General features: G+C 31.8%; 1 protein-coding gene across 1 annotated transcript in view; it reads left to right on the top strand.

Moving 5' to 3' along the window:
* The window catches only part of LOC115212360 (estradiol 17-beta-dehydrogenase 2), a 4,583-nt gene extending 489 nt beyond the window's left edge, over window positions 1-4,094 (top strand). Inside the window, exons 1-5 of the mRNA XM_029781232.2 lie at window positions 1-159; window positions 1,006-1,218; window positions 1,361-1,681; window positions 2,117-2,230; window positions 3,501-4,094. The exon at window positions 1-159 is cut by the window's left edge and continues 489 nt beyond it. Coding sequence (XP_029637092.1) covers window positions 1-159; window positions 1,006-1,218; window positions 1,361-1,681; window positions 2,117-2,230; window positions 3,501-3,718 — 1,025 coding nt within the window. The 3' untranslated portion in view covers window positions 3,719-4,094. The remainder of the gene's footprint in view (window positions 160-1,005; window positions 1,219-1,360; window positions 1,682-2,116; window positions 2,231-3,500) is intronic.
* The last annotated feature ends 8,406 nt before the right edge of the window (window positions 4,095-12,500 follow it).

Genomic DNA, 12,500 nt, shown 5'->3' with positions numbered 1-12,500 from the left:
AATCTATATTACTAGCCATCGTCTATTACATGACTGTCAGCTTAACTACACAGTCTTATTACTTAGAATTCATCGTGTTGGCCACGGCTATCCTGGTCGTTCATCGCAACACCCCGACGCAGAAATTGCCGATAAACAACAAAGCTGTTCTCATCACCGGTAAGTTCTATTATATTTTTTTCCTCCTTCTTTTCCGAATCTTTCCCACAATAATCTATTCATCTGCTCCACTTTTTTTCTTCTTTCGATCCTTTATTTAATGTTAATTTTTTTTTCTCTTGTTAATAAGATGTGTTTGCTATCAATTTTCGAAGCTAATTCTCTTCACTATCTGTACAAAGTATGGCATAAGTAGGTTTCGGAATAGCTGTACCTCGAAGTCACATACTTCGTGGGAAAGGAAAAATGTATGGGAAGTGTATGTCGGAGGGGAGACGACTTGGGCAAGATTATAAAAAAATGAACAAAAATTTGATGACACAAAACAACTTTTTCTTTCCTACGTGCTATCAGAATTGAAGGGAGATCTATTCCAAACTTTGCTGTTTAATGCATAAATCTATCTTTTATTACTTTCATACCATGAAAAAAAAAATTTTTAATTCCTAACTTAAAATTTACTAGGATTGTAATTGAATGTCAGATATTTTAAACTGATATAGTTGTTTGTTAATACTGTTTGGTTGTGATGTTTGATATTTGCTTATGCTGTTTGATAGTGATGTTTGATACTTTACCTTTACTGCATAGGCCACAAGAGAATATATAGTGTTTGCAGTTTTGTCGTTACAAACCGAACATTTATTTCTTGTACAAATTACGAAGTAATTATTATGTACAGAGTTAACTGTGGAATGCATAAACTAATTAACTTCATTAGTTAATTAAGGTTACTTGCTCTAACATTTCAGATATATAAATGCTTCTGGTTTAAGTACAGAATGACTTCACTTGAATCAATGACTTCAAAGTTAATGTTTTTTTGTTTTTTGTTTCTCCCAACAGGTTGTGATCGAGGATTTGGGCATGCATTAGCTATCAAATTAGATCAGCTTGGATTTAAAGTATTTGCTGGTTGTCTTGATAAAAGTGGTGACGGTGCTGCAGAACTAAAGGACAACTGCTCAAATTTATTACACGTCCTCCAACTTGATGTGTCAAACCAGAGTCAAATCAACAGTGCTTTTGAGACAGTCGCAGATAACTTAGGAAATTACAGTAAGTTGATATTTATATTTTTTCTTTACTTTTGTAAAGAATTTCTTTTCTCTGGAATTTTTTAATAGTAAATTTATCATTTCAATTTAAACAATTCAACATTCTAAGATCGATTTTAAAAATTTATTGTTCACTTTTTCAGTTCTTTGGGGATTGGTCAACAATGCCGGAATATGTTATATTGGAAATTCTGAGATAATTTCAACAGCTGACTCGCTTAAACTAATGGATGTCAACTTTCGAGGACCATTCCTGTTGTGCCGCAAGTTCCTTCCTTTACTCCGCAGAAGTCAAGGTCGGATTGTCAATGTATCAAGTAATGCTGGATTAGCTCCAGTAGCTTTGATGGGTGCCTACTGTTGCTCGAAATCTGCTCTCTTCATGTTGTCCGAAGTTCTCCGTGCTGAGAATGAACGATGGGGAGTAAAGGTGTCCACAATTGTACCCAGTGGTTATAAGACAGGTAAGCAACAATTATTATTTTCTAAATGGGCAGGGGAAAAGTATTTGAAAGTATTATCCTAATTGCATGCATGGAAAATTCTAAATCATTTGAGCGGTTCGGCAAAAGGGGCCGATAAAATAAGTACTAGGCTTACAAAGAATAAGTCCTGGGGTCGGTTTGCTGAACTAAAGGCGGTGCTCCAGCATGGCCACAGTCAAATGACTGAAACAAATAAAAGGATAAAAGAATTTAAATTTTTAATAAATATATGGAAAAGTTAAATCAATTTGATAATTATAAAAATAGATTAATAAATATCACTATAATTATAACTCTTTCCTAATAACTAAATCTATGTGTATATATCTATCTATCCATCTATCTATTTATATATTTATTTATTTATTTATTTGATTGCAAAATCAATAATGTTTAAATATTCTTTCTCAACAGGAATAATTGCATATGACAAAACAAAGATGGCTGAGAAATGGTGGGCAGAAGCACCAACTATTATCAAAGAAGACTTCGGACAGGAGGCATTTGTTGCCAGACCAAAAGCAGGAGGTGTGTAATTTAATCATATTACATCATATTACATTCATTAAATTTAAATGTCTTAGTTGAACCTGAACACACACACACACACACACTATGTATATTTATATATATTATATATATATATAATTATATAAATGAAATGTATATATAATTGAATATATATAGATATATATATAATATATATATATATATATATATTATATATATATATATAATATATATATAATTATATAAATGAAATGTATATATAATTGAATATATATATAATATATATATATATTATATATATATATATATATAATTATATAAATGAAATGTATATATAATTGAATATATATATATATATATAATATATATATATATTATATATATAATTATATAAATGAAATGTATATATAATTGAATATATATATATATATATATATAATTATATAAATGAAATGTATATATAATTGAATATATATATATATATATATATATATATATATATATATAGATATATATATATATATATATATATATATATATATATATATATATATAATTATATAAATGAAATGTATATATAATTGAATATATATATATATATAATATATATATATATATATATATATATAATTATATAAATGAAATGTATATATAATTGAATATATATATATATATATATATATATAATTATATAATGAAATGTATATATAATTGAATATATATATATATATATATATATATATATATATATTATATATAATTATATAAATGAAATGTATATATAATTGAATATATATATATATATATATATATATATATATATATATATATATATATAATTATATAAATGAAATGTATATATAATTGAATATATATATATATATATATATATATAATTATATAAATGAAATGTATATAATTGAATATATATATATATATATATATATATATATATATATATATATATATATATATATTATATATATATATTATGTAAATGCAAATGTATATATAATTGAATATATATATATTATATATATATAATTATGTAAATGCAAATGTATATATAATTGAATATATATATAATTATGTAAATGCAAATGTATATATAATTGAATATATATATATATATATATATATATATAATTATGTAAATGCAAATGTATATATAATTGAATATATATATATAATTATATATATGCACATGTATATATAATTGAATTTTTTGATAATTATTTGAGATGTGCTTTGAAGGCAAAGTCTAATGTAATTCTTTCTCTATTTCCAGACTCTGATGAAATGCTATCAGCTGATATTTCACCTGTCATTAATTCTATGATTGATGGACTTCTTTCACAAAATCCTCAATTTGTCTATTACAAAGGATTCCTTTCGCGTCTCATCCCATTCTGTTATTTGCATTTGCCGACCATCCTTAGACAACCTGTGATGCATGTCTTGGCTGACTGGTTTGAATTCCAACACTCGTGGTTACAAGAAGAATAGACATTTAAAAAGAAAATAGTTTTCTAATGCATAAATGTATTTCTACAAGAAAAAACCATTTACAAACAAAGCAGGTTTCCTGAACCGAAAACTGTTCTGTAAGGGATTCCTTTGAACTTTTTTGTGACTGGCATTTCTGTAAAATATTTCTGTTCTGCTCCGTGACGTTAGAACATTTTTTTGATGAACATCCTATGTTTGTGGTCACATGCTGAAGGATTCTGAGGAAATCTCATCTAGGTTTTAAGAAGCGCTTTCCTATGATCCAAGAGTAGATATTTGTGTACATTATTTATTATTTTTTTTTTTTTTTTATCTTGCTCTGACAAGTATTCTATTTATTTATTTATTTTTCTTTTTCTCAAAGTCAGAAATATACATATACACGTATCTGCTATAATAGGGATGGAATTTTGACAATTTTTGGAGATTTTTACACTGGAAAAGAAAAATCAAAACACATTTTAATAAATGTCCAAAAATATAACTTGTTGTCATGCAGCCTTGTTTAGGCAGCTTTTATTTAACAAAACATTGTTGAATTGAGAAAGAATGTATTATTTTACCTTGTTTGGAGTAGAAGTAGTAGAAACTATCTACAACAAGCCATGTTTTAAGTTCATCGACCAATGGTGGTTGGACTGTTTATCAAGTTTCAACATTCGTTGAAGTATACTAACATGCTAATTGAGTTACATTTAGACACACACACATATATGCATATATATGTATAATTGTATTTACATATATTATTTATATGCACATGTATGTCTGCATATTATATATTTTTATATAAAAATTTATCCCATTATATTGTTTGTCATCTACTGTATTCATACTATGTTATATACTTTTTATATAACCATAGTACATATATAAATATATATATATATGTATGCACACGCATATATGTACATATATATGCATGTGTATATATATATATATATATATATATATATATGATGTATATATAATTGTGTGTGTGTGTATATACATGTATATATATATATATAATGTATTATAACATAACCTTAATTACAAAGATATATCTTTATATTTTTAACCTATATTTACAATTATGTTATCAGATAAGTAACATTTAATAGATTTTTATAAAACAGCTTAGTGAAGAAAATAATTTCAAAACAAGAAGAGATTAAATTTCAATAGTTTAATTATTATAATTAATAGTTCCTATAGTTCCTTTCCCCACAATTTATCTAGAAAAATATTAAATATAAATATTGATAATGGTAGAGCGAATATATCCACTTCCCATGTGCAAAGGGTTAAGTGTCTCCTATGCTCACACACACACATATTTATTTCCATAGTAATTACGATGGTTTGAACTATCTATCTAGTCAATAATGCTACACCATCTTAACCTCAGTAAATTTAACTTTGTTTTTTTTTATACTCCCATTTTCACCACCATAACAACAACAACACTTAACAAATATTAATTATCGGAGTCAAAACTCTAATTATATATATATATATATAAATTACAAAGCATTAATAAGTTTATTTTTGTTTATACAAGATATTTTTTACTCTTTGAAACTCTTTTACTTGTTTCAGTCATTTGACTGCGGCCATGCTGGAGCACCGCCTTTAGTCGAGCAACTCGACCCCGGGACTTATTCTTTGTAAGCCCAGTACTTATTCTATCGGTCTCTTTTGCCGAACCGCTAAGTGACTGTTGTGTATTTGTTTAGATTTTGTTGGTTTTATTTTCTAAACTTGTCTCAACTAAAAATTTCTCTTGGTTTCTGTGCCATTGCAATAAATTATAAGAAGAAAAGACATTTCTTTCAATTAATTTCGTAGTAACTTATTTACAATTAATATACTTACTGAAACAAATTAATTTTCTTCAATGCTGATGCAGTAGATGTATATACTAGCATCTTTTTCGACCTGGAAGCTACACCACACATTATCATCAATATAGTCATTATAATTAAGATGCATACATATGTATATTAACATTAGCATTTGAAATACAAACACAAGCAAAAACACAGTTGTATATATACGTACATGCAGATAACATATATGCGTGTATACATATGTATGTGTGTGTATGTTTGTGCGTATGGTTCTCCAGTGTATTCAATTACACACATAGAGCACTGGCTAAGATTTGTAATTACTGGTATAGTTATACTTTATGGTACATTTACGTAATTCAAAACAAGCCTAGTGCATTAGTAATGCATATATATATATGTGAATATATATCCATATATATGTATGTATATACATGTTTTGATATATGCATGCATGTATGTATAGATGTAAGCATACATATATATACATGTGTGTGTGTATATATATATATATTTATATATATATATATATACATGTATGTGTGTGTGCATGTATATATATATATATATATATATATATGTATATTTACACACACACATACATAAAAGTTATTTCCAATGTTTATACATATTTTGCAAATTAATTTTGCTAATTAATTTCATTAATTTAATTTAGCATTTTCGATCAGTTTTACTAAACATAAAACTGTCATTTGAAAGTTTAGCTTCCAAAATCAAATAGTTCAATTACTAAGTTTATTTGAAATTTTGCAATTAAGGCATATTTAAAAAAAAATAAATTAAAATTTAGGTTTTCACTACTATATTTAATACTGAATAAGTTGTCAGTCAAATTCATAATTTCTCTGTTTGCTAAATCAGATTCATTCGTTAACATTTATTAAGTGCAAAACAATTTCGATTCTTATTTTTGATGGTTTCTTTATAATTAACCAAATTATTTGTTATGTTTTATAATTGTTGTTTACAAAAATATATTTACAAAAAAGAAAATGTTTGTCTTTTGAAACATTTTTGAATAAAATTTATTTTTCTATAAAATTTTTGTTTTCTATATTTATTTGTTTCAGTTGGGTGATGAACTGGTAGGAACATTAATGTACTGGGCATTTTGTTAGACTCTACATTTTCAGTTCAAACTCTGCCAAGGTCGACTTTGCTTTTCATCTTTTGGTACTCAATAAAATAAGAACCAGTCGAGCAGAGGGATCAATGTAAGGTTTACTCCATGCCTGATCATCATCATTGTTCGACCGTGGTCGAGACAATGGAATTTACCATGCTACACCAGACTTCACGGTCCATCATGGCATTACGGAGGTTCTGTTGCTGGATGCCTGTATCCCTGGAGATTACATCAGGGTAGGAGAGTGTGCGCCCTCTGGTATTGCGAGTAGATGGCTTCCAGAGGAGAAGAGTAGAAATTACTTCTTTTTCAGCTCTACAACAATGTCCAACAAACTGGACTCTCCTACCTTTCACAAGAGATGACACAGGTGGTAGTTTCCCATATTTTTGTACTTTGGTTGGATGACACTTCCACAAGAGATTTTGAGCTCTCATAAGGAGGCGAGTGTAAGTTCCATCCAACCGCCTCTCAAGCTTCTTTGATAACGTCCAGGTTTCTGAGCCATATAGTAGAATTGGTTCGACTGTGGCTTTGAATATTTCAAGTTTGAAGTCTCTACTTAGATTTGATGACCAGATCTTATGCATGTCATTACAGGCTGACCAGGCCATACCCTGAACTTGTTGGCAATTTATCCCGACCCCTGAACTTGCTGGCCTTGCACCAAAATTTGAAGCCAAAATTTATTTCTTTGGATAGCTATGTGGTTAAGAAGCTCACTTCGCATCCTTGTGGTTTTGAGTTCAGTTCCAGTGCATGGCACCTCAGGTAAATGTCTTCTACTGAAGCCCTGACCTGACAAGTGTCTCATGAGTGAATTTGGTAGATAGAAACTGTGTGGGTGCCCCCCCTCTCTTTCTCTCTCTTTCTCCATATATGTATATAGGTGTTTTTGTGTGTATCTTTGTGCTTGTCCACCTCCCCCCGACTAGTACTTGACAGTAGATGTTGGTTTGCTTGGAAAATTGTAACTTAGTGGTTTGCAAAAGAGACACAAAATAAGTACAAAACTAAAAAATATGTACAAGGCTTGTTTTGTCCAACTAAACTTCCCAAAGCAGATCTTCAGCATAGTTGCACTGAAACAAATAAAACACGGCAGATTTGGCAAATTTTAGTTATTATTTCCATTGTTTTAAATTCCAGTTGTGCCGGGGTTGGTCCTGGGAATAATAAAATAATATGTGGTTGCCCTTGCATACAGGCATGTTTCCTGCATCCTTCTCCAGCTAAACATTCCTTATCTTGTGGGCTCATGGGTGCCGGTGCCGTGTAAACAGCACCCAAACTAGTACCATGTAAATGTGCTGCATAAAAGCACCCAGTACACTCTGTAAAGTGATTGGCATTAGAAAGGGCATCCAGCTATAGAAATCATGCTGAAACAGACATGGAGCTTGGGCAGCTGGCCAGTTCCTGTTAAACTGTCCAACTCATGCCAGTATGGGAAATGGACGTTAAATGATGAAGATGAATACCATTTATAAAATGAGGCTGATAATAATTAGTTGTTTTTTGTCAAATTCGTAGCCTTATGTTATGAATCAAATGTTTATTGGTGATGGCTGTGGATAGTAGAATTAGCACAACAACCAGGTAATGAATGGTAGAATATGTGAAGAATCAAGCTATTGTTTGGTAGAATTGGTAGTGCAGTCAATAAAATACCTTGCAAGGCAGAATTCTGCTTTAACCCTTTAGCATTCAAACCGGCCATATCCGGCCAAAATATTTAACCTGTTTTATATTGAAACTGACCAGATCTCGCCTGTCACCTCAGCCCTACCATGTCATTCTAAAACTAAAAAATCACATCATTGAAATCTCTAAACTATAAGATAATGCATGATTAATTCAAACCATTTTAAATAAACAAATATTACATTTGACAGAATAATCTGAACACTAAAGGGTTAAGCATCTAAACTCATAACTTGTTTGGAATTTTGAGAAAATTTTGCAAATTTATTTTCTACACATGGGAATTCATGTGACTAAGAAAAAAAAAAAAGATTTTTTTTATTTTTCCAAAATTTTCTAAAAACTTTTTTTAATTTTTCAAATTTTATTTTCTTTATTTTGAGAATCACAGTTTAAAATACAGATTGTCCAAAGTTTTTACTTAAATCTCAGCAATAGACCATTAAATGTATTTATGGGGAGATAGATATTAAAAAACATCAATACATCACGGTGACAAATAAGGAGGGTAGCAGGTGGTCATGAGATGTGCTAAAAATAACAGCTAAATAGTCCTTAAATCACACAAAAAGATTTGTTTGGCTTTTGCATAACTGTATGAAGCCCTAGGTACTATTTAAAAAGAGTGGACCCAATGTGCGCACCCATGCTTGTCAGTGGATGTGTGCACCTGTACCAGTCAGTAGACGGACACATGTACACATGTGAGTCAGTGGCATCTGTGATAACAAAAAACCCTCCACATGTATAAAGATGTGTAAACTGTAAATTTATCTATCTAATAAAACAAACCATGAATGAAAATAAAACAAATTTTGAATTTGAAATTTGAATGTTACTCAATGAAATTTGAATGTTACTCAATGAAATTTGAATGTTACTCAATGAAATTTGAATGTTACTCAATGAAATTTGAATGTTACTCAAAAGTAATTAAAACGCCACCCCCACCGATTTACAGTTTACACATTTATACTTGTGGAGGCTTTTTATTATCGTGGACACCACTGACTTGTGCATGTGTGTGTGTCCGTCTACTGACTGAAGGTGTGCATGTCGGGTCCACTCTTAAGTAGTACCAAGCCATGTGTGTAGAACACAAATTTGCAAAAATTTTCTGAAAATTCCCCAAAATAAAAAACTTAAAGTAGAATTCTGCCACTTCTGATATTAACCCTTTCATTACTGTATTTATTTTGAGATGCTCTTTGTTTCTTTCAATTACTTTAAATATAACAAAGATTTTTAGTAACATAACTTAGTTACCATTAAGCTAGTGTTAGGATCATAAATTATGACTAAGGTTTGGTGGAAGATTTTAATTCAAAACTTATGAAAACAAGACATTTGTACTACAGAGCCAGAAGCGGTTTCAGCCGGGTTGGTATTGAAAGGGTTAAGCTTGGCCTCTTTATGTTTTGAGTTCAAACTGTGATGAGGTGAGCTATGCTTTTGCCTCTAGGTTTGATAAAGTGCTAGTCATATCTTAGGGATGATTCAATTCACCGTTCTCTATCAATGCTTTGATAGATTTTTACAAATAAAGAAGCATGAGATAAGCTGCCATAGAGATTGTCATCCAGTTTCTTGATCAATGCCCTTGGTAATGCCATAAACATCACAGTTCTTCACAGATAAACTTTCCACTATTGGTTGAAGTACTCATTAATGATTAATGAATGTTTTCTCCAATTCTTCTTTTGATGAATTATCAAACTATCCTCACTATCATCATTTAACATCCTTGTTCCATGCTGGAATGGGTTGGATGACTTGACATGATCTAATAGGTCCAAGGACTGCATCATGTTTCAATGTCTGCTTTTGACATGGTTTCTATGGTTAGATGTCCCCTCCCAATGAATGTTGCTAATTATTAAGGATCATGATAACAAATCATTAACAGTTCATGTGTGCACGCACACACACACACACACACAAACACACACACACACACACACACACACACACACACACACACACACACACACACACACACACACACACATGCACACACACATACACAGTTTTATGACTAACATGTAAAGTTTGGCTTGCAGTTGAAAGAAGGCATAAACAGAAATGACCTGATGCTCTTTTCTACATATGTAGCTAGATATCCAGGTGTTATGTGAGCAGTGTGCAGTTAGTTGCCCGGTGTAATGTGACCAGCCTGCAGCCAATGTAATCTGGGCAGTGTAATTGTCATCCCAGTAGTTTTTGGGGCACTGGGATCATTAACAACCAGGTTTGAGATATATGTCAGAGAAAATGGAATTGACATGATGTTGGAACATGCCTAGAAAACTGCTCTATTGGGAGAATTCTTCACAGGGTTCTTGAAGCATGACCAGTAAACAAATGTCACCTTACTTAATCTGCTGGCTGTGGACAAATTGACAGTTTCCATTATGCCTAGCAAAATAAGCTGTGAGTTTTCATATAATAATGATAATAATGATGATTTCTACTGTAGGTACAAGGCATGAAATTTTGAGGAAGGGATCTAGTCAGTTATAGTAATCCACCTGCTTGACTGGTACTTATTCCATCAACCCCAAAAGGATGAAAGGTAAATTTTTTCTAAGCTTTCTAAAAGAACTTAGAATTGGGCTTCCAATCAACCATTCATGATAGCCTCAAAGCCAGGAACTTTTCAGCACCCCTCATATGACATGTAATAGTTATAATAATATTATTGGTTTCAAATTTTAGTACAAGACAAACAGTTTTAAGTGGAGTGGAGTTAGTCAATTACAACGAAATTAGTACTTGACTGGTACTTTATTTTACAAACCCCCCAAAATAAATAAGGAGGATAGGTACAAATAAGGATCACGTGGTTAAGAAGCTCAGTTCATAACCATGTGGTTTTGAGTTCCACCAATGCCTTGTGAGCAAATTTGGCAGAGAAAGCTGTGTGCAAGTCCATCGTATATCCTCCTCCTCCTCCCCTCCTCCTCCGCATCATCATTTAGCATCTGCTTTCCATGCTGGTATGGGTTAGACAGTTTGACTGGAACTGGTAAGCTGGAGAGCTGCACCAGGTTCCAATCTGATTTGGCATGGTTTCTACGGCCGAAAGCCAACCACTGCAAGAGTGTAATAGGTGTTTTTCATGTGCCACCGGCATGAATACCTATTTCTTTATTACCCACAAGGGGCTAAACACAGAGGGGACAAACAAGGACAGACAGAGGTATTAAGTCGATTACATCGACCCCAGTGCGTAATTGGTACTTAATTTATCGACCCCGAAAGGATGAAAGGCAAAGTCGACCTTGGCGGAATTTGAACTCACAACGTAACGCAGAAGAAATACCTATTTCTTTATTACCCACAAGGGGCTAAACACAGAGGGAACAAACAAGGACAGACATAGGTATTAAGTCGATTACATCGACCCCAGTGCGTAATTGGTACTTAATTTATCGACTCCGAAAGGATGAAAGGCAAAGTCGACCTTGGCGGAATTTGAACTCACAACGTAACGCAGAAGAAATACCTATTTCTTTATTACCCACAAGGGGCTAAACACAGAGGGGGCAAACAAGGACAGACATAGGTATTAAGGCGATTACATCGACCCCAGTGCGTAACTGGTACTTAATTTATCGACCCCGAAAGGATGAAAGGCAAAGTCGACCTCGGCGGAATTTGAACCCTCAATATAACGGCAGACGAAATACCGCTAAGCATTTCACCCGGTGTGCTAACATTTCTGCCATTATGTGCCACCAGCACAGGTGCTTTTATGTACCACCAGTATTTCTGCCAGTTACGTGACACTGGTATTGGCCATGACTATGATTTAACTTGACTTGATGAGTCTTCTCAAGCACAGCATATCAAAAATGGTCTCAGTTATTTGTCATCGCCTCCTGAGGCCCATCATATGTGTGTGTGTGTCTATAATAATCTGTTTGTTCATTCCCCCCCCCCCGTTATACATTAGTTAGTTAGAGAGGTGGAGGTGCAGTGAGTGAGGGGTGGAGTAAGAGTGAGAGAGAGAGAGAGAGAGAGAGAAGGGGAAGGAGGAGTGAAGAAAGAAGAGAGGGAGAAGAAGTAGAGAAAGGTGATTAATATTAATACACTT

Source organism: Octopus sinensis, linkage group LG5 (assembly GCF_006345805.1).
Source record: "Octopus sinensis linkage group LG5, ASM634580v1, whole genome shotgun sequence".
In the NCBI taxonomy this organism is placed as follows: Eukaryota; Metazoa; Mollusca; class Cephalopoda; order Octopoda; family Octopodidae; genus Octopus; species Octopus sinensis.
Note: the sequence above shows the minus strand (reverse complement) of the source record. Positions and strands in the feature narration are given on the sequence as shown.